The 13,514-nt window shown below is 40.4% G+C and overlaps 1 protein-coding gene across 1 annotated transcript in view; it reads left to right on the forward strand.

Annotated features, from left to right (window-relative positions):
* Nucleotides 1–8,069: 8,069 nt before the first annotated feature.
* The window catches only part of EIF4E3 (eukaryotic translation initiation factor 4E family member 3), a gene marked incomplete at its 5' end in the record, with an annotated part of 7,918 nt that continues 2,473 nt past the window's right edge, over nt 8,070–13,514 (forward strand). Inside the window, 3 exons of the mRNA XM_010085447.1 lie at nt 8,070–8,142; nt 9,081–9,175; nt 11,157–11,217. Of these exons, the coding sequence (XP_010083749.1) occupies nt 8,070–8,142; nt 9,081–9,175; nt 11,157–11,217 (229 nt within the window). The remainder of the gene's footprint in view (nt 8,143–9,080; nt 9,176–11,156; nt 11,218–13,514) is intronic.

Here is a 13,514-nt window from a genome sequence, read left to right on the forward strand (position 1 = left end):
GTTCGCGAATGCTTTCGGTTTGGTAGTTCAGCGGAGCACATCGATTCGGGCAACATCGGGGATGTTTTAAATTCTAAATTTAGACATGACGCTTGCCAGCCCCAGAAATAGAAGGCTAAAGGTTACACTTTTGTGCTGCGGGGTTTGGACATGGCTGGGTTGTCCCTGGTGTCCCTGTCCCACTGACCCGGCTGTGACATATTGAATTTTATAACTCCAGTAGTCAGGGTTTAACTCCTGTAGATGATCAGTTCTTAAAATCCAAAGTGATATGGTTTTGAGAGATTAGCTATAGTTTATTAACTAACTGCAATGTTTATCCAGTCATATTATATTTGATGCGCTTGAAGTTTTATCGAGGTCTCTAACGGCCCCCATGGTGCATACAGTGAGGCATGGGGGAAAAGTACCAAAGTCAAAATTGAAACAGAAAGTTTAAAACCAGAATTTGATACTGTTTTTCTAGTGTGTTTTCTGGCATCTTGTTTTTAATCTTCTGTATCTGCCTTTTCTCAATTTTCTGTTGTATTTCTCCTCTCTTCAGAAGGAAAGTTCTCTCCTTTATAAGCCTTTCTGCCACTGAATGTACTGCCTCATACTATTGGTAAAATTCTCCCTTTTTTTTTTTTTTTGGTAACTTTTCAACTCAGAGAAATAGCAAGAAATTGTTGAAAGCACACAAATATTCACAGGTCTTATAAATAACCCCACAAATTATTTCTCGTTAATCCTTTCAAACTCATGACACAGTTATGGTCAGATTCAGTATCTGTTATGGTCAGATTCAGTATCTGAGCTGTGTTTTCTGTTTGTTTTTAAAAAGCACCATTTGGACTGCTGTTTGAGCATGCTATCATCCAGATCTGTTTGTTTACACAAGACATGTGGAGATAAGCATATCTATCTTTTATGATCAGTGTTGGAAGTTAAAATCCATTTCAAGTTCCTGAGTTGCATCACGATTATTTTTTTCCCCCAAGTCTTGGTTCCACTGTAATTTAGACTCTTAAAATTTAATTAGTCTATAGATTTTTCTTTCTTTTTCTTCTTTCTGATCACATATAAGTGCATTTAATTAGGTGGTATTGTTGTTCCTTAATTTATGAAACCGAGAGTGTATGTATTAAAAAAAAAAAAAAAAAAAGTGGGACCATATATACACAAAACACTGTTTTGTTTACCAGCAACAGTAATAGATAGAATAATGGCAGGCGACAAGAATGACAGCAAACAAGGCATGCTTCATACATTAAAACCCATTTAAGGTATTAAAAAGCATGCAAGAGATGCAACCATGAACTTAATTTACTGCAGTGTGAGAAGGTTCATGGGTCTCTACAGAGTCCCACAGACGTGGCTGTGGCATTTATTGGCACACCCACGCAGATGTGATGGAGGGATCGCTGCTTAGGCTTGTGTGGGATGGACTTTCCATAGAAGATATCTGTGGGCGCTTTTTAACTTCAGTGTCACGTAGCGTGGAGCAGTGATGTTTCCTCATGAGGTGGTATTGATTTTTGACTGGTACTACACTGTACTCTGTACTTGGACTGAAAAGCAGGAAGAAGTGATGCTTCAGGATAAATAGATGTTGGGATGGGTATGTAGTTGTCTTTTTCTATTAAATTACTGTGAGAAAGATCTATGACATACATTCTAAGAGTGCCAAAATTTATCTTTTCATTAAGTCACCTGTTAAATATCCATCAGCTAAGCAGTACCTTCTATAGCAACTAGGGATATGCTCCCAAGGGATTTCTTTGGGGTTCATGACATTGCTTTTAGCACAGTGCCACTCGATACATCTCCTGCTTTAGAAGTGAATGCCTTTGTTTTATCTACATGTTTTATCTACATTTCTGCGAATGCCTTGGCACAGGCTGAACATCTGGAGGCTGGGATCCTGTGACCGGGTGCTGGTTCATTGCCATTATCTCACACGTGTCACAGGGCATCAGCATTTCCTGTAAGTGCTAAGCCTTTCTTGGTACGTGTGTCTGAAATAGTAACCAGCTGATAGCGCTCTCTTGTATCTTACCGTGTAGAGGCTTTAGGAAAGTGAGTGTGATGAAAGTGTTTCGGAGAATATTATTCACCAGTTGGACAAATAAGATCCCGTCTATGATCTTCAGATGCTCGCAGGTCAGCAGTTTCATGGAAGAAAACAGAAGCTGTCAGGTGTTTTAAGAGAAACAAGACTTCCTTTTAAACTGTTAAAATGTTTTAAGGTCATGTGCTAAAAGTGCTGAAACCAGTTTAGATCTGCTGTTTCATTTGTCCATTCTGCAGGTTCCCAAGTTCATACCTACATGTCTCGTTCGTAGTACTTTTGCATGCAGTGATGTACGGGGCCTGGGGACCTTCAGAGAGTCTTGCAAATGCTTTTGATGCCACCTTGGGAAACTTTTTGATGCTGGTGGCTCTTCACACTCGTGCTTATCTCAGTGAAGCTCTGTATTGTTGCAGGGTCCTGGTTATAGTGGCCTCTGGCTTTGAAATGAAAGGGTGCCTGTCTAGTTTTTGCTGCCCTGTGTAGTCTCTTTCTTTTTTTTTTTTTTTTTTTTTTTTTTTTTTTTTTAACAACAAAGTGTCACTATGCATCACTGAATATAACAAATTAAAACCAAGGGTTACAAATCTGGTCACTGTATTGATGTTGTGTAGAGCATTCAGGACGGAGATTGCATAAAAGGAGGAGTCAAGTGAGATGACCATCAAAGGCGGGGACGTCCTGGGTAACAGGCGGTGCTAGGCACTGGAAACTGGCCGTGAATGGGATTTGGGGTTGTGGATCTGGGTGCGATCTTTGTGTAAATTCAAAGCTGTAAAGCTGATTAGCTTTTTTGATGTACATGTGGACATGATGCAGATATCTTACTTCGTAAACCTTGCAAATAATGACTGTCATTTAGCCTGGGTATTGTATGCCGTGTTACGTTTAACGCTACACCAAGTGAGAAATAACAGAGGGAACATACTAATAGCTGTCTGATCTTTTCAGCCTCAAGTCGAGAAGCTGGAGGTTTTGTCAGTGGTGACAGTTTTCGGTCCAGTGTGTGTGCATGCACACACAGTAATGAAGATGTTGCACATCCTCGCAGAAAGCCCTCTTGAAGATGTAACTGCATCTGAGCTGCCAGTGTTGCTGACAGGAGGCTTCCAGTTGACGGCAAGAAAAATACCAGTACCCTTCTATACAAATGGGTGCTATCAGAAATTGAGCACAGATCACACAAAAACCTAGTAGAGAAGTCTTGCTTCTAGATAAACCTTGTCAAAGATGCGCTGGCCTCCATGGAAGTCTGAGCGTGCAGCAGCGCGGGTTGTGTCGCAGGATTACAGCCTGCCTTGTCTTCTTGCCTGACTTCTGACAGTGCTTTGTAGGTGATTTGGTTTCTATTACAAGAATAGTTTAACTCTTCTGTATCTTTGTGAGGGGAAGAATATGTTTATGAACATTGTCAAATATAATGCAATGTTATTAGCCTACTCCAGGAAAGTGAAAATATTCTTACATAAACATTATCCTTATGTGTTGATTTTTCTTTCTGCATGTTATACTGATGAGTTCTATATAAATAAAGTTTAGTAGACAAATTCTGGTAACTGAACCACTGTCATAATAATTGTGAATCTTCATAACCGAACACATCAGATATTTGAAATTAAACTTAATAATTTCCTTTCTTCCCTATAGCAAAATTTTATTTATCTAGGATCATCTGTTTCATCTATTAAAGCATACAAGTAGGTGGATTACAATGAAAAATGATGTCTAATATTATAAGAACGTTCAACCCAGTAAATGCATTTTGACAGGCTTTGATGGCTTGAAATCAGTCTTTATATTCAGAATGGATTAACAGATTTATTTGGTTGCCACAGGCTGTTTTTGAGTTTATGCTTTGTAAGTAAATATTTTGCTTATTTATACCAAAAGCAGTTGTGGCTAAGTACTTACAGGGGTATTTTCAAAAGTGCTTGGCAGCTTCTAAAGCTCCTGGTGAAGCCAGGATTAGATTCCCACTGGGAAACAAAGGCCGGTGTGAGCACATATGAAAAAACTTCTCTCCTTAATTCTTTGCAGGGAAACAGAAGAGCTACAGTTCAGCATCATACATTAACATAAACCCAACCACCTGGAGGCTTAGTCATGGGTAAAACAATGGAATTCAGCTTTGTGGCCTTTGTTCTTTATTCAGGCTGGAATAATGAAGGAGTAGCAAAGCAAACTGGTGTCGGGATTCAGTTTGCATGGGTTATTCCTGCTACGGTGTTCCACTTTGAGCGGATGCCCCTGCAGTCTGCCGTGAGCTGTGCTATGGTGGCTCTGACCTGATGAGGCAGCTCGATTATTCCTGATGTTGCACTAAAATTTCTCCCATAAACATTCTGAAGATGCAGCAAAATAGCATCACAGGGCACAACACAGGCAGACGACAACTGTTGAATACTTTATGTGCAGACTCTCTGTGGGGAACCCAGATGTGCATTTGTAGGTGGTGTGGCCACAGACCAACTGCGTCCTTCCCCAGAATAGCTGTCGGTGCCTGGCTGGTGCTGGGAGGATGCTGGTAGGGATTTGCAGGGCGTGTTGAGTTACGTGGAGATGAGCTGTTCACCATGGCAATATCTGACAGTTCAGTATGGCATATTGGATTAATTTTATTATTGATGGCAACAAAATGATCCAAAAGGGAGGAATCCTGGAATGGCTTGATTTTTGCAGGGTTCCTGTTTTGTAGTAGCACGTGCATTGAGGTTTTTCACCAAAGTACACAAGGATCTTACTACTCCTAGCTTAAAGTGTAAGGGTTTGTTGGAAGAGTTTCAGAAGTAGGAATTTCTACAGGTTTCTTCCTTTGGAACTCATCTGCCTTTTCTGCTAATTTAATCTCAACTTATTCTGTGTACTCAGTTAAAAAAATAAAAATCACAATTTCATGGGTTTCTAGGCACAAAACCCACTCAGTTGTCATCTGTGCTGATCTGCTGAGTTTATGGCTGGCTATCACGGAACCACTGTGTTCAGCATTGTCAGCAATCTGTAATTTTGCAGGAAATTCTGGGCTTTTTCCTTCTGTCTGTGAGTAAATACTGTCTCTGCCTTATACTCATCCATTAAACCAAATTTGTGCAGGTGTAATTTCTGCAGTGAACGATCCTGAAACTTTTAAATTGATGCATGTCATCATTTTATCATTTGCAGTCCCTTCAGTAGTTTTTTAATAAAAAAGTTTGGGGTTTTGTGCTCATGCCCATAAATCACCAACACTTTCCAGAGCTGGGGGAAAGGCTGAAATCATGCCATGTAATCTTGTGGGCATGGAGCCCTTGCCAAGCAGGTTACTTGAAATAAATGGGCACTCACCTTAACTTTTAAAACAGGTAATTTGCTGGTTGATTGGTGTTTTCTGACAGCTGGTCACATAGTTTCTCTGGAAAATGTTACTTGCAACTGTCAAAATGAACCATTTTATAACCTTGGAGTAGAATATTCTGTCTCTCTCTCTTACCTGCTCTTTTAAATGGCATTGGATTTGGTAAATGGCTGCATGATGGTCTAGATAACCTCTGAAGGGGATCGTAGAGAATAGATGTTAGTATTTTATTTGAGCAGACCTTAGTATTCATAGCATCTCTGTGGCAGTGAGCACAGGGAGTGATGATACTACTGGTTGTACAACAAAGCTAACCCCATATGCATTGGTGACTGCTAAGTTAGCAAACTGGCAGAAGTAGTGCCTAAGGTAAGTAGTTTCTTGGACAGTGGTGTGAGACACCAGGAGGCAAAGTCATCTCAGACCTTGCCTGTTTGTGTTCTATAATACATGAAATGAAGTGTTAGTAGAGAGGTGCTGCTTCTGTCAGCAAAAAAAAAAGGAAAAAACAAGTGGTAATTTGTTGCGAGTCCACTACTCCCTACTGACAAACAAATCACCTGCTAGGTTTTAAAGTCTGTTTTAACTTACTACTTTTTTTTGTGTGTATTCAGAAGCCATCTGACTGACTCTGTTTCTGTTAAATACTGAGAGTTTCTCTTTTTGCTCTTTAATACTGAGTGTAGAGGGCAAAAAGACTCTCACTACAGTAATTCTTCCAGAGCACATTGAGTGTTTTGGTTGTTGTTGTTTTCAGGTTATCAGCTTTCCTGTGGGAGTTTTCATAGGTCAGGAACCACAGGACTAGAACCTGCACCATAGCGATTTTTGGGGATTTTGGTTGGGTGTTTTTTTTTTATTTGGTTTTTGAAATTTGGACATGTGATGCTGTTTTCTCATCAGTTCCACTGTTGCAACGTACTCTTATGTCTAGTGACTAACAGGCAGGTAGTAAAGTAGATGCGAGTTTGTCTGTTCTATACTGAAAAGGTTGGAAAGCATTTCTCTGCTGGTTTTGTATGTATTTTTAAAGTAACTTATTTTGATAGGAGCCTTCAAAAAACATTGGAGCAGCTATTAAAATTTTGAAGATGTGATGCTGTTTCAGTACTTTTGCATATTAAATTTCTTGCTTTACATGAACATCTAGTTTTTGCCTCAGAGCCTGAATTATATCTGTAACAACTGAGAGATGCTTTAGTGTTTTCCTGGACATATTTCATGCTGAGCAGATGTATCGGGGCAAACAGCCACATTGATGGGGTGGTTACTGAGGTCTGGTTTGCCTTTATCCTTTCTTCAGCAGGTACCTGAGCAACAACTGTTTTTTTTCCTCTGTTTCCTTAAATCTGCTGTGTTGCTTCTGTTTCTAGATTTAGTCATTTTACACATTTTTGTTTCCTCTTACAAGATGCAATGGGAGGCTGCTTTGTCTTTGATCTTCATTTTTCTTTAGAAATTCTACTTCAGCTTTTGAGGGGGAGGAAAAAAAAAAAAGTTTCCAGTTTTAACAAATTGCATGTGCCTTAGCAATTTTGACCTCATTCCCTTCAAATTGTGCCTGAGGGGGCGTGTGCTGGGAATTGTGAGATGGGCACTATGATGTGCTGTTAGTGCAGTGACAGGAGCCGCTGCTGTTTGGGGATGTGGATGAACTGTCCCCCATCACACGCATGAAAGAATCGTGATGAAGGCTATAAACAGAATCATAGAATCACTTAGGTTGGAAAAGACCTTTAGGGTGATGGGGTGCTGTCGGTGCCGTGTACAGCAGCTCCGGATGGGAACTGGGAATGGGCAGTGTGAGGGTGAGCTGGAGAAGCCGAACCGTGCCTGGTGTACATCAGTGTGACCCTGAGCTCCTGCGGTGGGACCAACCCAAGGAGCTCCTGGCTTTGTGGGAAGCACTGGAAGTCGAGAGGGCTTGGAGAAATTACGCCGGTGCTGGCAGAGCCGCCTGAAGTCCCGCAGGTGTCCCGCACGTGTTGGTTACATGGTTCGCAGCACCATCAGAGCTGGGCTCCCCTGGGACTTAGAGGGGTGTCCCACCCACTTGGGGACACCGAAGGGCTTGTCGCAGGTGTGACCAGGTGCTGTTGCGGGGCTGAGGGAAGGGTCGGTCCCCGTCCTGCCCGCCTCTGCCACCTAGTGGCCCCCGCTCCGAGCGGCGGCGGGTGCTGCTCTGGGAAATAACGGTCATTGGTTCTGTCAACTCCGGCTGAAGTTTCTTTCTAAAAGTGTGAAGCACCGAGAGCATCTTAAAATGTTCATGGTCGGCTCTGGGTCGTATTAAATGCAATGAAAAATAAATCCGTGATGGGAGCGTGTGGCCCCTGGCTGGTAGCCCATCACCCTGGAGCTGCAGAATTTATTCTGATGCCTGGCTGCAGAAGGGTGTGGGGTGGCCGCTAGAAGGAACACTGTTATTCTTGGTTTAAATCTCCTGATTTGCCTGTTTAATCAAAATACTTTACCAAATACTGGTGAATCTTAATTTATTCAAAAGTATAAAAGCACTCAAATGCCTATCTTTAACTGATTCATGATAATTGGAATTGGAGTTTGTGATGCAAATTTGACATGTGACTATTTCCAGTTCACACTCATACGATTCACTTTCCCCATCCATCTCCTTTCTTGCCTCTTGATAAAATAAATATTTTTATTAATCTCTACTTTGTTTTCAAGGTCACTTCCTGGGACGACAGCAGCTGAATGTGCATCAAACTTGAAGAAGATTTATACAGTGCAAACAGTGCAGGTGAGGGGTCTGGCTTTAATAGAGGAGCTGTGACACTTGAAAAATGAAATTTAAGATGTGAAGTTACATTAATGCTCATATGGATGAGTCACACTTGCAGCTTTGCTTACCTGTGGTACAAAATGTAAGTGTTATTGGTTGTGTATGCTATTATTTAGTCATTGTTTGAATTTCATTCGGCTTTCCAGGCCAGAAAAGGGGGAAGCATATTGGATTGATCAGGCAAGGTCATTCTTCTTCAGCATTCCTCAATTTCCACTTGTGCCTCCATTGGATTATTATGTTTGATGTATTTTAAATATTTTTCCTGCCTCTTCTCCATTTTTTTTTAAATACAGAAAATCATTAAACAAAGGCTAAAATTTACAGCTTGTGGGTTTTTTTCTTCTTTCTGTCCTTGAGCATGAGTTAAAAAAAAAAAAATCTAGCAAACTGACTTGAATTAAAGTACTTTTAAATCATACAATACCTGCAGCAATGACAAATTCTGCATGTTTCTGCATTGTCTGCTGGTGCCAAGCAGTGGTTATCTCTTGCAAGTCAAACTGCATTTCTGTTTTAATACCACAGTTAGTGTAAAATGTAGTGAATTGGTATTTGACTCATCTTAATGCCAAGCTGACTCTAGTTCACTAAGTCTCTGAAATTCTAAGGTAATGCCAGAACTGTCCCTCTGAAGGAACCCAGCCATAGTGATCTACTGAAGTTTTTAAATAAGGCTTTCTCATTAGCATCCACACAATTTGTTACCCTGTTTTTAGGTGCCTTTTATCACCCCAAAACATGTGTGAGAGCTTCTGCTTTTACCAGAAAGCTGGGAAGGAATCTCATGTTCTCTAAGCGGATATGTAGTTGTTCTAGAGAAAATGAACAAGGAAGTAAATCTGCATGAAACTTCATCTTTTGTGTTAATGCGACTGGTGTTTTTCCTTTTTAAGGATTTCTGGAGTGTCTACAACAACATTCCTCCTGTGACAAATTTGCCCATGAGATGTAGTTACCATTTAATGCGGGGAGAAAGACGGCCGCTTTGGTGCGTATGTTATCATGAGACATTTCTAGGAGTGGGCTGTGAAAAAACCTGAAGTGGTGAAAGGAGGTGGGCGTGGGACAGGAGTGTCTCGTTTCTGTTGCCTGCAAACACCTGAACTTAAGAGACCTACGAAAGAAATATCCTAAGGATCTTTTTAAGCTTAAAAGAGTCTTTATTAAATACACAGACTGTAATTTCATTGTCCACCTCTGAACATAAATGTAAGAAAGAAACTAAATTATGAAATAGAAATTAAGAAACTTAAATATGCTTCTGAATTTCATTTCAAGAATACACAGAATATGTTACTTCTGTCTGAATTATTTTTAATTTGAAAATAATTTTCTTTCCACTGAAGCGAGCGTAATAACGATGCAAATGACTGATGGTCAGTAACTGTTCTTCACCTGTGCAAAAGCATATAAATGGACATATACCTTGGATTAAAACTAACTTAAGGCATCATGAAGTGATTCATTGCAGCAAATTCCCACTTGATTTTAGGATAGTAATGGAATAAGGTATAAATCATAGAGGTTTCCCTTTCAGAAACTGAGTTTTGCATTCCTTCTTTGTGCTGCGGTTCCGTCACCACATTAGAGAGCCTAAAGCACTTTCTGGAGAGTTTTAATCTTTTTGGCATCGTTTGCTTAGATTGTGATTGGATTAGAGTTCTTTAACTTGATTGTAGTATCAAACCTGGGTGGTGACTTACTGCGAGGGGCTTCTGTCTGCCTCTACTGAAGAAGTAAATAATTTTCTCAAGTGAAATGCACCTGAAGGGCTACACTATTGTTCCAGAAACACTGAGAGTGATCAGGATAGCTAAATTGAGTTTGAAAGAAATGTTGGCACCTGTATAAATCAGCTGGGCCATTGCACGCAGGTCTTGATATCTTTGTAAGGATGAGTGAGAACATTTGGGGTTTTGTTTTTTCTCTTTTAGTTTGATTTGGCAGGTGACTCCCAAAGGTGTGAAATGCAAAGATATTTTCTGAAAACACTACATTAGTTTGAAGACTGTCAAAGTAAATGTAGATGCTGTATTTCAGGAAAGGGATTACAAGATGTTGATCTCATCAATAACCTCCTAACTTTTCAGTAATTACAGCCAAGAAGCTTTTCTCAGGTTATAGTTACAGTATACTGGCTAACTGCAGCATTGGTTTTTTTGGAGGAAAAACAAATTCAGAAGTAAGAATTGAGGACTGCAAATTTTTGAAGATGTCCTTCCAAAGTTTTCCCCTTCCTTTCCCCAGTGTTTGTCTGGATTGGTGGGAGACCATTGACCCTGGGGAATCTCTGTAGGTCTTGTCCTGGGCTTAGATATTCCAAAGATGAATTTTAGGTTATTCCTTAAAATTTGCTATTACTGAGTTTTAACAGGAAACTAGAACCCTAATTTAAAATCTTATAAAAAGCATTGTGACAGAATAAACTTGAAACTCACAGGTTAGCATGTTATGCCTTTGTCATTACAAGGCAGTTTAACGGTTAGTCTGCCCTGACCCTGGGCAGCTTCAGTCTTTCTTTTAATAAGGGCAATTAATTTCTAGCTGTCACAAAACTGAAACGAAGTGCTCTCATGTTCTTTTGTTAAACTGGATAAACATTGAGAGTAATAAGCTGCTTCTGTGCAAATATACAAGAGCTTTTCCAAAATAAAGGGTTACCATAGTAAAACATAGAATTGTTTTGTAGCTTGTTGCCATATAGTGTGCAGCCACCTCAAAGGTGGTCTGTAGTAGAGTATTTTCCAACATGCAAAGCTTAGGAAAGGGGTTAGGTGTTGAGAGATATACTTCATACGAACAATGAAAGAATTATCTCTGATGTCAGAAGTCATAGCTTGAGTCATGCTACCAGGAGTTAGTAATTGCATTTCAGATGGGATTTTTCTGGGGAAGATTAAATCCCAAACATAGGTTTGTCTAGATGTGGATCTGAATGTTTATTTTACTGATGTATTTTCCATAACCAGGGAAGAGGAAAGCAATGCTAAAGGAGGTATATGGAAAATGAAGGTCCCTAAAGAAAGCACGGTATGTAATACTGACTTTTTAGACATTGTTTAGTGAGGAAGCTTCTTTAAACTCCATCTGATAAAGCTGTTGTAAAGCTTTTCAGTTCTTACATCAGCCAACACAACAACAAAACAGTATTTTAACATCTATAACCTTTTATTTTAAGACAATGAGCAAAAGTTTCCTTTTATTTTATAATCATCTTTGTTCTCAAGACTGTTTGCTTACAGGTGTGCAAAGAAAAATATAAAATCTTTTCCTCATAATATTATCTGCTAAATTGCAGCCAGAACCTCAGTAATGCCCTTAGAAAGTCCACACACACAGCGTCCAGCACAACTCTCAGAGTTTCACTGAAGTGCCAAATGCTCCTAAGCTCTCTGTCAAACTCAGCAGGAAAAAAAGGCATTGCTTGTTTGCACCCATGCGTGGCTGGGAGTAGCGCTGTGATTTTTCTGTGGCCAAATACAGACTAAGGTGTTGTTTCCAGCGACGGCTAATCCCATCTCATGGCTTGCTCTCACTGGAAGGGGAAGATCTTGTTCCTTCTTTCCTGATCCCTCTTGCACTCGGGCACATTGGACTGTTTTGTGAGCCAGCTTAATGCACTCTGATGTCAGAAAAAGTCTCCTACTTATTTTATTTTTAATTTGAGTGTATGACCAGGAGAGTTTTTTGATGGATATAGGGGGTAAAGGAGAAAAGAAGAGTGGGATCATCCCCTTTGGCAACAATGAGCTGTCAGATCACCTTGTGCGCATTTTGTGAAACTGCAGTGCAGCCCAGGCTTTTTCTTCCCTTTTTTTTTTTTTTTTTCCCTTTTTTTTTTTTTTTTTTTTTTTAATTTAAAAATGTGAAAGGTAAAATCCTTTCAGGCATGCCGCTGTTCTAGCCCTGCTGAATCAACTGGTTTTTTTTCAGTTTGCACCCCTAATCAAATGCATGTGAGTCAACTTCTCCCATGAACTGTCGCAAGGAGGAGATTTGACCTCTTCAGACGTTGGTGTTTATGTGTGTAAGTGTGTTCTGGATCAGGCCTCTAAACAGGAAAAGTGAAGTGTCAGAAAAATGTGACAGCCTTGCAGCAGGTGTTAAATGCTGAAAGATGGTACTTGAGTTTTCAGCCAAAAGTTAAGTGATTTTTGCCTGTGGGCTTTTTCCTTGAATGTGAGTTGCAGCTTTCCTCCCCTGCAGTCCCAAGGGATCACAAAAGGCTGAAATTTTCTTTTTTCCTCTTATAATCCAAGGTGCGAAGACTGTCAGAAGTGACAAGTGGTTGGGGGAGCCTGTGTTACTGGGTGGTGAATTTATGGACCTCAGAGGCCTTGTTTTTCAGAGGCTGAATGACAGCCCCTTTTTGAAGTGAAGGTACTTCTCGATCTCTCCAACTACGTACCACACATCCCAGGTCACTTCTGAAAGGCTTAATTGAAGATGAACTTATGAACTTTGGTCAGCTTTTAGTGCCTCTGTAAATAGCATAAATAATATCTTTATGATTGTTTCTTTTTTTTTTTTTTTTTCTTCATTCTTCATTGCATGTGCACACAGCATCCCCTTGGCTAAGAAGAACCATCTTGTACACACCTAACCAAAAAGATGATATGCTATAGCAGCTCTTAGTGAGGGTGTGGAAGGAGGAAAATGTAGTTTTTCTAAAGATATCAGTCTTCTAAGCGGTATGAAAAACTGACAAAATAGTGACACTCAAATGTTGTTGCACGTGTACAGTGACCCTTCTGTATGCCAGTTTTGAATACCAAAACTAATACTTTTTAGATCCTCATAAGCCTGATCCTGCAACTGCTTACTACTGGCTGAAGTGCTTCCTACCCTTGAGACCATTAGGACAGCTCACAGTACTGAGCAGTTCACCCGGTAACGAGTGTGCGTGGCCCGTCCCATCACCAATACATGAGCTGTTCCACCGGCAGGCGAAAGGCACCGTGTCGAGACGCTGCCACGCTGACGGCTTCAGCCTGCCTTGGGAGCGTCAGATGGTCCTTCCCACAGCACAGCCTTATGTGATGCACTGGATTAGATGCTAATGAGTCACAGAAATCCTTTGTGTTCTAGAAGATGGCTTAGGTGTACTCAGAAATTGCCATCAAAGCAGTTCATTAGTTTGTCATCTTTGTGGCTGCTTGCTTGTTGTTTTAATCTGGATTGGATACGTTGGGGTTTTTAATAGTACTAAAACTCAGGCTAACTTCATGTAGCAGAGAAGACATTCCTTAAAAGTATCATAGAGTCACAGAATGGTTTGGGCTGGAAGGGACCTCTGAAGGCTGTCTAGTCGAAGCCCCCCTGCCACG

Source organism: Pterocles gutturalis, unplaced genomic scaffold, assembly GCF_000699245.1.
Source record: "Pterocles gutturalis isolate BGI_N339 unplaced genomic scaffold, ASM69924v1 scaffold4975, whole genome shotgun sequence".
In the NCBI taxonomy this organism is placed as follows: Eukaryota; Metazoa; Chordata; class Aves; order Pterocliformes; family Pteroclidae; genus Pterocles; species Pterocles gutturalis.